Consider the following 11,457-nt stretch of genomic DNA (forward strand, 5'->3'; position numbering starts at 1 on the left):
TTTGGGTGTACTCTTCTATAACAAGATCCCCAAGACTGTGATGGACTTGCCAATGCACAACTTTAAGCAATGTGTTAAAAAACATTTACTTAGTCGAGGTTACTACACTATTGATGAGTTCCTTAACGACAAAGGTGCTTGGAGGCCATTGGATCAGCTTCCACCTTCACACAGGAAATAGAACTATAAGAAATTGTAATTTAATTGTTATCAAATGTAAATTGTAATACTGTATGACTTTTTCAAAAGAGCAACTGTTGAGTTTCTTGCCGGTATCTTCTCAGCAGAACCTGCCTTCCGAACCGGTGGTAGAATCTTTACAAATAGTCAACTGACGTGTCAAAAGTGCTTGTAAACTGAGCCTACTTGAAATAAATGGATTTTGAATTTTGAATTTTGAATGCTAAGCGGCTCGAAGGTCGACTACTGAGAAATTTTTGACGAGACGTGCAACGATGACGAAGTGATCGACATCCGAGACACCCACTTCCGTATGACGAACGACGCTTACATAATACGCGCCCTGATCAACGGCTCCAATGCTAGCAGTGGACAGGACCTTATTATACTAAAGATAAGATTTTTTGGAACAAAGTTCTTCTATGCCGCTTACAGTAGAGTGAGCTGACAGAAATAGAAACTTAACGCCTATCGTCACATATCGCAAGCGTCAAAGTACTAGGGTAACAGATGAGTAGGTATGACAGGTTGATTTATGCTAAGCGGTTGTAGGTTTAATAGGCAGCGTACGCAAAATAAGTAACATTTCTGGTTGATTTTTTACACCTTGTGTCCGAAAAACCCAAATATCTTACGGAACCTTACTTTTTTCCAAAATAAAATTTAGCTTTAGTTACTTATGAATAACGTAGCTTTTGAATGGTGAAAGAATTTTTAAAATCAGTCCTGTAGTTTATAGGCCTATCCATTACAAACAAACAAACAAACAAACAAAGTTTTCCTTTTTATAATATTAGTATAGATGACGACATGGACTCTGGTGTTTTCGGTATTCTGAGGATACACCGGTGCTTACTGGTGAATATCATATAGTATGTAGGTGCCTTTTTGTCAACTGATTTGTTCTTGATATCGACCAAAATATGAAATACAGGCAGTAGATCTACGGCTCCAGAGTTAGTAATGGAAGTGATCTTACTATGCTAAAGTCAAGATTTTTTTGGAACCAAGTTCTTGTGTGCGGGTTAAAGTATAAATTGAAGTGACAGAAATCCATTTTATATATATTTTATTACCAGACAAAAGAGGGAGTCTTGTATGTCTTTATTCAACTTAAAACAAGATGAAGGTAGTTGACTCATAACAAATTTAATTTAGACAGTATTGGTCCGATATACCTATATCGATATTAATTAATATTTTTGTCAAACGCTCCGTTTTTAAAGTATTTGTTAACGCGACGTCATGAAACAGTTGAAATATAGACCATCATGGCCGACAGGCGTTTTGGCTCGTATTTTCAAAAAAATATTTAATAATTATAAGACCATTAAAAAAGTGTCAACTAGACTGCAAGTATAGATATCCCAAATAGATACTATTAAATATACTAGGTAATTAGTAAGTAACATTCGTCTTACTAGGTATATTAAATTTCAGTTAATATGTAACAGAAAAACCTTTTTTTATTTAAAAATAAAAAAAAAATAAAAAAGCTTTTGTTGACCCCGACGTGATTTGAACACGCAACCTTCTGATCTGGAGTCAGACGCGCTACCGTTGCGCCACGGAGTCGATGAACTAATCGCCCAAATACACGGCTGGATAACTGACAATCAATGCCATACCAAATTATCATAAAGTGAAAGTGTTTAATACGGTATATAGATAAAAGATAAAGATACTTAATCACATAAAATATCAAGGAGTTATCTATACTCTATGTCACAGAAATTAAAGTTCAAATTGTGCCATAACTAGATAAAAATTAATTGAATATGCAATTTCGGCACATGTCTGAAAATATAAGATGTCCATTTTCCAAACATTTTGTACATCTTGGAAAATGGACAACATTTTGGTGTTAATTACCCTTCGAATGTAAATTCTATGTTATTTATTTTAAAATTAATCTAAATATGTTATTAGATATTTTATATTTGTGAGATGTATGTATAGAATATCCAACATGGACCCTTTTCGATATATTTAACTAGTAGACGCCGCGCGGTTTTACCCGCGTGGTTCCCGTTCCCGTAGGAATACGGGGATAAAATATAACCTATAGCCTTCCTCGATAAATGGGCTATCTAACACTGAAAGAATTTTTCAAATCGGACCAGTAGTTCCTGAGATTAGCGCGTTCAATCAAACAAACAAACAAACTCTTCGCTTTATAATATTAGTATAGATACGTATATCAATAAACACATATTAAATCTATGAATCAAAGAATATGGGCGCAAACCTACAAATCAGCTCAGCTAATTTTAAAAATTGCAAACAATTTCAACTCTTCAACTTGGACGCCGTATAGACTTATTTGGTACAAGTAGGTACATTCAATAACTTGTGAACTAAAAGGGATTTAAAAACTACTTAAATCACAAAACATATAAATAAAATTGAGGTTTCCTGGGATTTTAAATTAACTGTATTTTCAAGTGCTTATAGCTATTTACACGACACTAAAACATAATTAAGCTTTTTTAAAAATTTTGTCTGTTTGTATTTCTGTTTAGGAAAGTCTTATTATAGTGATAATGATTATATACATGATAAAAAAGCTTGGTGTTAAACTGTATTATACGTCTGTGTGCTTAGTTTTAAATAAGTTTGTCAATTGGTGGTAAACAAAAAAAAAAATCTTGGCTGGGTTTGTTGTGGGCTCTTCTCGGACCAAGGCGCATTTGGAACCTTCGTAACTTTAATTTTAAATTTTCAACTACTATTAAACCTGACATTTTAAAAGTGCTTGTAAACTAAGCCTAATTGAAATAAATTAATTTTTGTCCGGACTAATCTCTGGAATGGCTGAACCGAAATTAATTCAGATCCAATATAATTATTTTTCAGGTAGTCCTCTGCAGGGCTCTGTATCCTCAAGTAGCCGTAGCTGATGAGTTCAACCATTGCAAGGTATAATCCCTACTTTAATATTATAAATGGGAAAGTAACTCTGTCTGTCTGTCTGTTACGCTTTTCCGCTTAAACCTCTCAACCGATTTAGATGAAATTTGACACAGACAATCTTTAAACCCTGAGAAAGGACATAGGCTACCTTTTATTGCGAAAAAAAGGGATGAAGAGGTTGAAATAGAGGTTGAGAGTTTGTATGGGATTTCTTAATTTTAAAAGATAAAACCATGAAGCTTCATATTTAAGCACTTGATAAAACATAATTAAACATTTGTTCTAGCGTTTTTAAAATTTCGACCTGTGAGGGGATGAAATAGGGGTTGAAAGTTTATATCGATTTTCACGCGGACGAGGTCGCGGGCGTCCGCTAGTTAGACATATTTTTTAAACTATTATTATCAATATTATCAATGCATATAAATAAAATTGAAGTGTTAGATACCAAAAGTTTGAAATTACATGAGTTTTCTACCTTTATAATTATTTTTTACCGATCGTCTATCACTATATCAGGTCTATTGGCTACAGTATACCTGTCAGTGATAATCGTTCGGTCCCAGTAGAGAAATGCACTGCTATTTTTAAGAACAGACGCTGGGTCGTACCTATAGTAAGGCATCTCAGAATCGATAAGGCTAAACTGAAGAGCAAGCTAGTGGATTATCTTAGCTACTTGATTATGCCTATGCAAGTATTCGCCGTTAGCAAGGTGAGAACACCCGGACACTATGCCTGAGGGACTCACCAGGACGACGACACGCTCGATAGCTGTCTAGAGTGCCATCTTTCATAATATGTTTTCGGTAGTTTCTCGTCTTTATAACTTCGTCTAAAATTGGACAGACAAAACCCTCGGTTTCCCCAAAAAGGTCACCGTATTGCAACCAAGATACAGATGTTATTGAAAAAATGATTTCTGAGATTGTGGAGACGATTATGGAGGTTCTTGGCGTTCAAAAGCCACGTCCTCCACACTTGGGAGGTACAACCTCAAAGAGGTGAAATTTGTGGTGTTGTAGGGGGTAATCTCTACATCTACTGAACCGATATAATATGCTATGCTCAATCCCCGTATTCTAGAACCTACGCGGGGCGTCGGCTAGTGTTAAATAAAATTAGATTTTTCGAATTTTCCAAATATTTTTTTAATTTTTTTAGCTGACTCAGAAGTGATTACAAAAGTTAGAAAACTAATGTCGAACAAAGGTTATGATTCACAACATTTGTCAGGTCAACTTATTAACAAATCAAACTGTAACCAAAATAAGACCCTAGAATGGCAGAGAATGACCTTGAGTGAAGTCACGCACTTGTGAACGTTGTGTGTAGGGTTAAAGGATCCTTTGACTGTTCACAAACACTCCCCTTTTCCACTCAAGTCACTCTCCCCGCCTATTCCAAATAACCCGTAAAGAATTACACAACAAGAGATGTGGACGGCTCGAACGCCACGAGCACACTAAAGCCGTCCGTACCGCAAGCCGTTGCAACGCGGCGATAACAATTTACATTTGTTTATTCCAGTCGGTGTCAGATCAGCTGTACCACACGTGGAGCAAGCCTTTTGTCTTTCTGCACCCTACTTCGTACTTCGGCAAGCAATCCAAGCTGTTACAGCTGACGGAGGCAGAGATACAGGACCACCCGCCAGGGTACAAGAGCAAGTTGCCGCTGTCTTCCAAACACCAGCTGCTGTGCTACCTGTGAGTTTGGCGCCGTAACGCGTTACGTTACGAAGCGGTTTATCATCACATAAGAAATTATACTTTAATAAATTTAATTGTCTGTAAAGTCGGTTTGTCAAAACCATCAAACAGCAAAAGGTCTCATACCTTGGGTGTTATTTTGCGACACGTTGATTACAGTTGCTTAATTTTTTTTTATTCTTTACAAGTTAGCCCTTGACTACAATCTCACCTGATGGTAAGTGATGATGCAATCTAAGATTGAAGCGGGCTTACTTGTTAGAAAAAGGATGAAAATCCGCATCAGTTTTGGTTTTTACAAACATTAGTTTTGATTTTTGATTCGGGATTTCAAACCTCCACAAATTAGCCCGCTTCCATCTTAGATTGCATCATCACTTACCATCAGGTGAATTTGTAGTCAAGGGCTAACTTGTAAATAATTAAAAAAATTGATAATATTGATATTTTTATATTTCAGATCATTGTTGGAGACGACGAAACCTTACATAGTAAACTCTATGCGAATGCCGGCAGCACAGACTTTGCTACTTCTAGCACATTCCATCGACACCAACGTTGGGTTTACTAGGTTGGTTTAACTTTATTACTATCATCCCATATTCAGCTCATTGCTGAGCACGAGTGAGAGGGGTTAGGCGAATAGTCCACCTCCAAATCGGTCATGTCCACTGGGCTATTACGACTCATCGTATTCCTTTACTGGCTGTTATTCTGGTTCTACTCAATTGCTGGGGTCTATTATAACCTAACAAATGAACTAACTAAAAATATGTTTATATAAAAATGGTTAGTCTGTACGCCGTAGAACTAAGTTCAAAATTCATTTATTTCAAGTATGCTCTGTTTACAAGCACTTTTGATACGTCAGTCGACTATTTGTAAAGATTCTACCACCTTCTATATTAGAACGGGTATCTAAAGCTGCTCTAATAGGATCTTACCAAATTTAGCTAGGCAGGGAGAACAACACGTTGCAGAGAAGGGGAGTGTTGATCGATTGTCAAGGAATTCCTTAACCCTACATCCATTGGTCACAAGTCCGGGACTCTGCTCGGAGTTTTTGTCTCTGCCACGCGATGGACCCGCGTGATGAATCCATGGGTTGCTATTCGTTTCTATCCAATGTCATTTCTTTCAGGTTGGTTTGCGATTCATGGCTGCTTTTGGAGTTCCCGTATCCTGAAACTGGCTTGAATTTGTTGATGAAGGCGATCAAACTGCGACAGAGGTGGGACGCGTTGATCAATCGAAGACTTTCAGGTAAAATATCGACACTTTATAACAATAGGGATGATGACAGTTTTTTTTTTAAGGAGATGGTCCAAAATTGTATGGAGCCCAGGTCCAGTCATTGTACCCTAGCGGAAATAAAAGAAAATATTTTTCAAACTATTTTTGATTATACAAATCTACGAATTTATTTTAATTATTTCAAAATAATCGTCGATTATCTCCCAAGAAATACAACACTATTAAGGGTAATAATGGCGGATTGATGACGTTTTCAATACAGTAATCGATTTGACGTTTGCTGTCATTGTCATGTCATAGTTGCTCTAAGGGCGCCATCTTGATATAACTCAAAAACTTAGTTTGAATTTTATTTATTTCTTTTTATTTAGTTACATTTATTCACTTTAATAAATTTTAATAAGATCCTTGTATTTTTTTAATTTTAATGATACGGGGTACAGGATTGGACCTGAAATGGACCATCTCCTTTTTATTGTAAAAATGAATGTATGAAATGTGTTGCTAAGCGCAAATCTCAATAGCTCATCGGTTAGAGTGGTCGTATTCATCACCTATGGGTGGTTCGATCTCCGCCCGTTGGTCTATTGTCGTACCCACTCCTAGCACAGTCTTTCCCAACTAGTCGGAGGGGAATGGGAATATTGGTCATATTTAAAAAAAAATCTCGAGAACGGCTGAACCGTTTTGCCTAATTATTTTTTTGAAATATACCTTGAAGTACGATAATGGTTTTACGCAGAGTTGTGTTTTTTGTTTTTTTTTTTTTAGGGTAGGGATAGGATAGGGGTAGGGTTGGGTACGGGTAGCATAGCTTGGTAGGTGGGGGTAGTGTAGGGTGGGAGTAGAATAGTATAGGGGTAGAAAATTAGTCAAACCGACCGGGACCGTTGGTTGTATAAATAAAAGTATGATAATAGTAAAGCAATTTTGTAGAAGTAACAGGGTATCTGCGATCATTACTTTCGGAGCTACAGGGATTTAAAGGGTCACATTTGCAGCGCATGGGTCGCTAAAAACGCTCCATAGTAAATAGCACGAAGGAATGACGTCGTAGATTTGTAAGAACGCTAGATTTGAATGGGCATTCAATCAAAATTACAGATATCTTTGTTATCTGTGCGTTTATGTTTATACTTCATACAATGATAAGTGTCATATTGAATGTAGGGAAATTAAAAATGTTATGTAATTACGTTAAAAAAATTAATTGATTTTAAGTTTATCTTACTTATTTTACAAACATCCTTAATCTTTGTTTTTTTTTTTATATATTAATTAGTTAATATTGTCGTCATCCCCATTATTAATTTCCAGATGCGAATCCAAATAAATCCGTCGACTCCGAACTCCAGAAAACCAAACAACCTCCCTACGACGAGCTCCAATACGATTTATCGTGTGACGTCACATCGTACATGAACAGTGACGTATGCTACACCATCAAGCGGCTGTTGCCGGGAGACCTTAAGGTCTTGTACGTGGGGTCTGATGAGCCGCATCCGAATGTAGACCCTAATCCCTTTGAACAGGGTTTCGAATGCCGTGCACATGAGAAGAAAGGAGGAGTCTATGTTACCGATAATGTTGTTTATAACTGGTATGTATTTCTTCTTCTTAAAGAGCTGTGATAGCACAGTGGATATGACCTCTGCCTCCGATTCCGGAGGGTGTGGGTTCGAATCCGGTCCGGGGCATGCACCTCCAACTTTTCAGTTGTGTGCATTTTAAGAATTTAAATATCACGTGTCTCAAACGGTGAAGGAAAACATCGTGAGGAAACCTGCATACCAGAGAATTATCTTAATTCTCTGCGTGCGTAGTGAGCCGAATATGGGTTGATATTGATGAAAAAAATGATGATGCAGGTTTCCTCATAATGTTTTTCCTTCAACATTTGAGACACGTGATATTTAATTTCTTAAAATGCACACAACTCAAAAGTTGGAGGCGCATGCCCCGGACGCCCTCCAAATCGAAGGCATAACTCCCTCGTCTTCATCACCAGACCCTTAATACAGTCACAACCTATCTAGGTGGAAAGTTCTCATCAATACAAATTAATCAAGCCCAAACGAAAGGTAACTGCTGTAAATCGTTGACGAGTTCCATCGTCTGTGTTTCGGCTCCATCATCAGACCAACTCCAGATCTTCATAAAATTGTAGTGGTTTAAAATGCCTTATGAAACCACTAACAAATGCACTTGCCGTCTTTACAATTTTCGAAAGTTCCGCTCGATTTCTTCAGGATTCCATTATCAGATCCTGACATGAAAAAAATGGGACCACTCTGGAATCAAACCCAAAAATCAAAAAAAAAGAATTTTCAAAATCGGTCCATAAATGACGGAATTATAGAATGGCCTCCTTTTTGGAATTCGGTTAAAAATTAAATAATATAAATAAAAGGGAATGCCCATCCCCGGCACAGGCCTACCCAAACCACCCGGCAATTTACTTATATGTATATAAAAACTTGATAATTTTACTTTAATAAATCATTACTTTATCATTATTATAGGCCACTCTATTTGACCAGCTTTGTAATATTACTTTCGACTATAAATAAAATAAATATTTCTTCCAGTGTCGTAGACACAGAATGGAGTTACAACTTACACGAGGAGACCTACAGTCTGCCGTGGAAGTGTGAGAACTGCGAACTCACCTCATGTCTATCTCCTCTCGAAAGGCTACAGCACTCTCACTTCACCTGCTCCTCTCAACCGGAGAAGAAAGAAGAGAAGATCGTGAGAAAGGATAATAGACCTAACACCAAAGAGTATAAGTGCGATATTTGTGAAGAAACTTTGTATTTGACTCCTGTGGAAATATTAAAACATAAAAAGGCATGCAAAATAAAGTGATTTAATTGTTTGTTATTGTTTTATTTGTAACCTGTTATTATGCGACAAAGTTAGTGTTATAAAAAAATCATTATCAAAAATATTCGATTGATCACCCCCAATTTCATTATTTCTAATTATAGGCGGAACTTGGTCGCTAACTATGGGCCTCATAAGAAGGCTCAGAGTCACACAGCGGGCGATGGAACGAGCTATGTTAGGGGTATCTCTGCGTGATCGAATCAGAAATGAGGAGATCCGCAGAAGAACCAAAGTCACCGACATAGCTCAACGAGTTGCGAAGCTGAAGTGGCAATAGGCGGGGCACATCGTTCGAAGAGCCGAAGGATGTTGGGGTCCCAAAGTGCTGGAATGGCGACCCCGCCCTAGTAAGCGCAGTGTTGGCCGAACCCCCACCAGATGGACTGACGACATCAAGCGAGTCGCAGGGATTCGCTGTGCGAAGGTGCGTTTGGAAGTCCCTACAAAAGGCCTATGTCCTGCAGTGGACGTCCATCGGCTGATATGATGATGATGATGATGATAATGATGATTTTTCGGTTCTTGTAACTGAACCGATTTTGGTAAAACTTTAAGATGCATCGCTGGAAAATGTTTTCATGAAAAATACAAAGCATGAAGTAATTTTCAAATAAAAAGTTAAAAACTCATAAGTACAAAATGATAAGTAGGTAAACAAACTTTATGGTTAGGTACATAGTACGTACACATACATATTGCGTTGGGGTTGAAATTGTATTGATAACTAGGTAATTTTGTAAATAGGTCTTAAAATAAGCAATTATTAGATAATAAAAATTGTAATTTCGTATCAAAATACTCGTGTAACAATAATGCTAGTATAAAGAAGAAATTTCTCATTATTTTTACAATATAACAAAACTTTATTACAAGCTTTGGTTTCAATGTACTCGTATCTACTTCTATGTATAGGTACTAGAAATAGGTCATTTAGTCGCTTATTATACAACGAAAGTTATTTCAACAAATAATACCTAAATATTGTCTACAATGTCGAGTTGTGTGTTCAGGAAGTATAAAACATTATATATACTTAAATAATTTTATATTTAAGTAAATATACGTAAGTATACAAAATATAAGTATGTATACAAAATGGTGCATGTGTGCGCTCAGCTAAATTCAGATCATTTTGTAGGCACTATAGCATAAAATATCGTTGATCTCAATCAGTTTCAATGCGGGCAATTTGCTTATTAAAAGACAAAAGCGTTCTGCGTACGTCAGTCAATAAGTACCGTTGCACACTGTCGACGGAGCACCCTGGCGCAAGTAAAGCAGCGTTGACACGGAGTGAGTGGACTCGTACACCTTCACAAGCTAAACTCTATGTATTAATATTTATCAACAAACAAATTAAAAGCGAGGGTATACCTACATCTCTAGTCATTTTAATAATTAAAATTTTAATATAATTAAACTAAATTAATAACAATAAAGGAGAACATTATGGGAATACCTTACAGAAAAAAATTACGAAAAATCCTTTATCTAAATACCTACTCTTATGATAAAGATATCAAGTTTGTGGTGTTGTAGGTAATCTTTGGATCTACTGTATTTATTTTGAAAGTTCTTTATTAATTTTTTACGTTATATTTTATCCCCGTATTCTCACGTGAACGGGAACTACGCGAGGGCATCGGCTAGTTTTATAATAAATCAACATCACCAATTTAATATATTAATAAAAGTTAAGGATGGATTTTATAACTCAATTTAAATATCACGTATTTTTTGATAAAATTTTCCAAACGTCGTCCATTTTGTGACGTCACTAACACACTTTAACAACAAGTTAAGGATTTTTTTTATAACTTAATTTAAATATCACGTAGTTTTTAATAAAATTTTCCAAACGTCGTCGTCCATTTTGTGACGTCACTAACACACTTGATGTACCTACTAAACGTCGAACTAATTGGTAACTAATATTTTTGCCAAATGCTCCATTTGTATGGGATTTAATATAGTAACGTCACGGCCGACAGGCGTTTTGGCTCGTACTTATTGTCAAAAACATATTTAAAAACAAAATTTTCATGTCAATCACGTCTCAAAAAATATGAAAAATTTATTTTCAGTCTAGTAGAACGATAACGAACTATTTTCTTTTATTTTAAATGATCTTTCATTTAAAATAAAAGAATTTAAAATAAATAAATTTAAAAATTTTTTAAATAATAATAAATTATCATTTAAAAAAAGTGTCAACTAGCCTATTAGAATGAATAAAGTAATCCAAATGAGCTATGTCAATGTCAACCGTTAAAATGGTAAAATCGTATGAAATCCTCCTAGTCCACTCGTCCACTAGGTCCGAGCTTACCCTGACTGTGTCAACCCGGCTTAAGCCGTAGTACACACAGGCGCAGGTAAGGCGTAGTACACACCGGCGCGAGTCATTAAGGCGCGCACACACCGCGCGCGTCGTGACCCGCCCGCCGGCTGCCGATGCCGGATTGCGATGCCCTTTTTAATTCGCACAATAACGCACCGTGCGTTGCGA

General features: G+C 36.5%; 1 protein-coding gene and 1 non-coding gene across 4 annotated transcripts in view; one reads left to right on the forward strand and one right to left on the reverse strand.

Annotated features, from left to right (window-relative positions):
- Positions 1-8,937, forward strand: part of LOC112046380 (probable ATP-dependent RNA helicase DHX34) — a 36,311-nt gene extending 27,374 nt beyond the window's left edge. For 2 of the 3 annotated variants that reach the window (XM_024083011.2, XM_052886524.1), the window contains 6 exons: positions 3,037-3,099; positions 4,624-4,802; positions 5,266-5,376; positions 5,947-6,068; positions 7,377-7,659; positions 8,648-8,937. In XM_024083011.2, coding sequence (XP_023938779.1) covers positions 3,037-3,099; positions 4,624-4,802; positions 5,266-5,376; positions 5,947-6,068; positions 7,377-7,659; positions 8,648-8,927 — 1,038 coding nt within the window. In that variant the 3' untranslated portion in view covers positions 8,928-8,937. The remainder of the gene's footprint in view (positions 1-3,036; positions 3,100-4,623; positions 4,803-5,265; positions 5,377-5,946; positions 6,069-7,376; positions 7,660-8,647) is intronic. The other variant, XM_052886523.1, reaches the window with a different exon arrangement.
- On the reverse strand, positions 1,684-1,755 carry Trnaw-cca (transfer RNA tryptophan (anticodon CCA)). The gene has a single exon. It is a non-coding gene; the product is annotated as a tRNA-Trp (tRNA).
- Positions 8,938-11,457: the final 2,520 nt, after the last annotated feature.

This window comes from Bicyclus anynana, chromosome 17 (assembly GCF_947172395.1).
Source record: "Bicyclus anynana chromosome 17, ilBicAnyn1.1, whole genome shotgun sequence".
Taxonomy (NCBI): domain Eukaryota; kingdom Metazoa; phylum Arthropoda; class Insecta; order Lepidoptera; family Nymphalidae; genus Bicyclus; species Bicyclus anynana.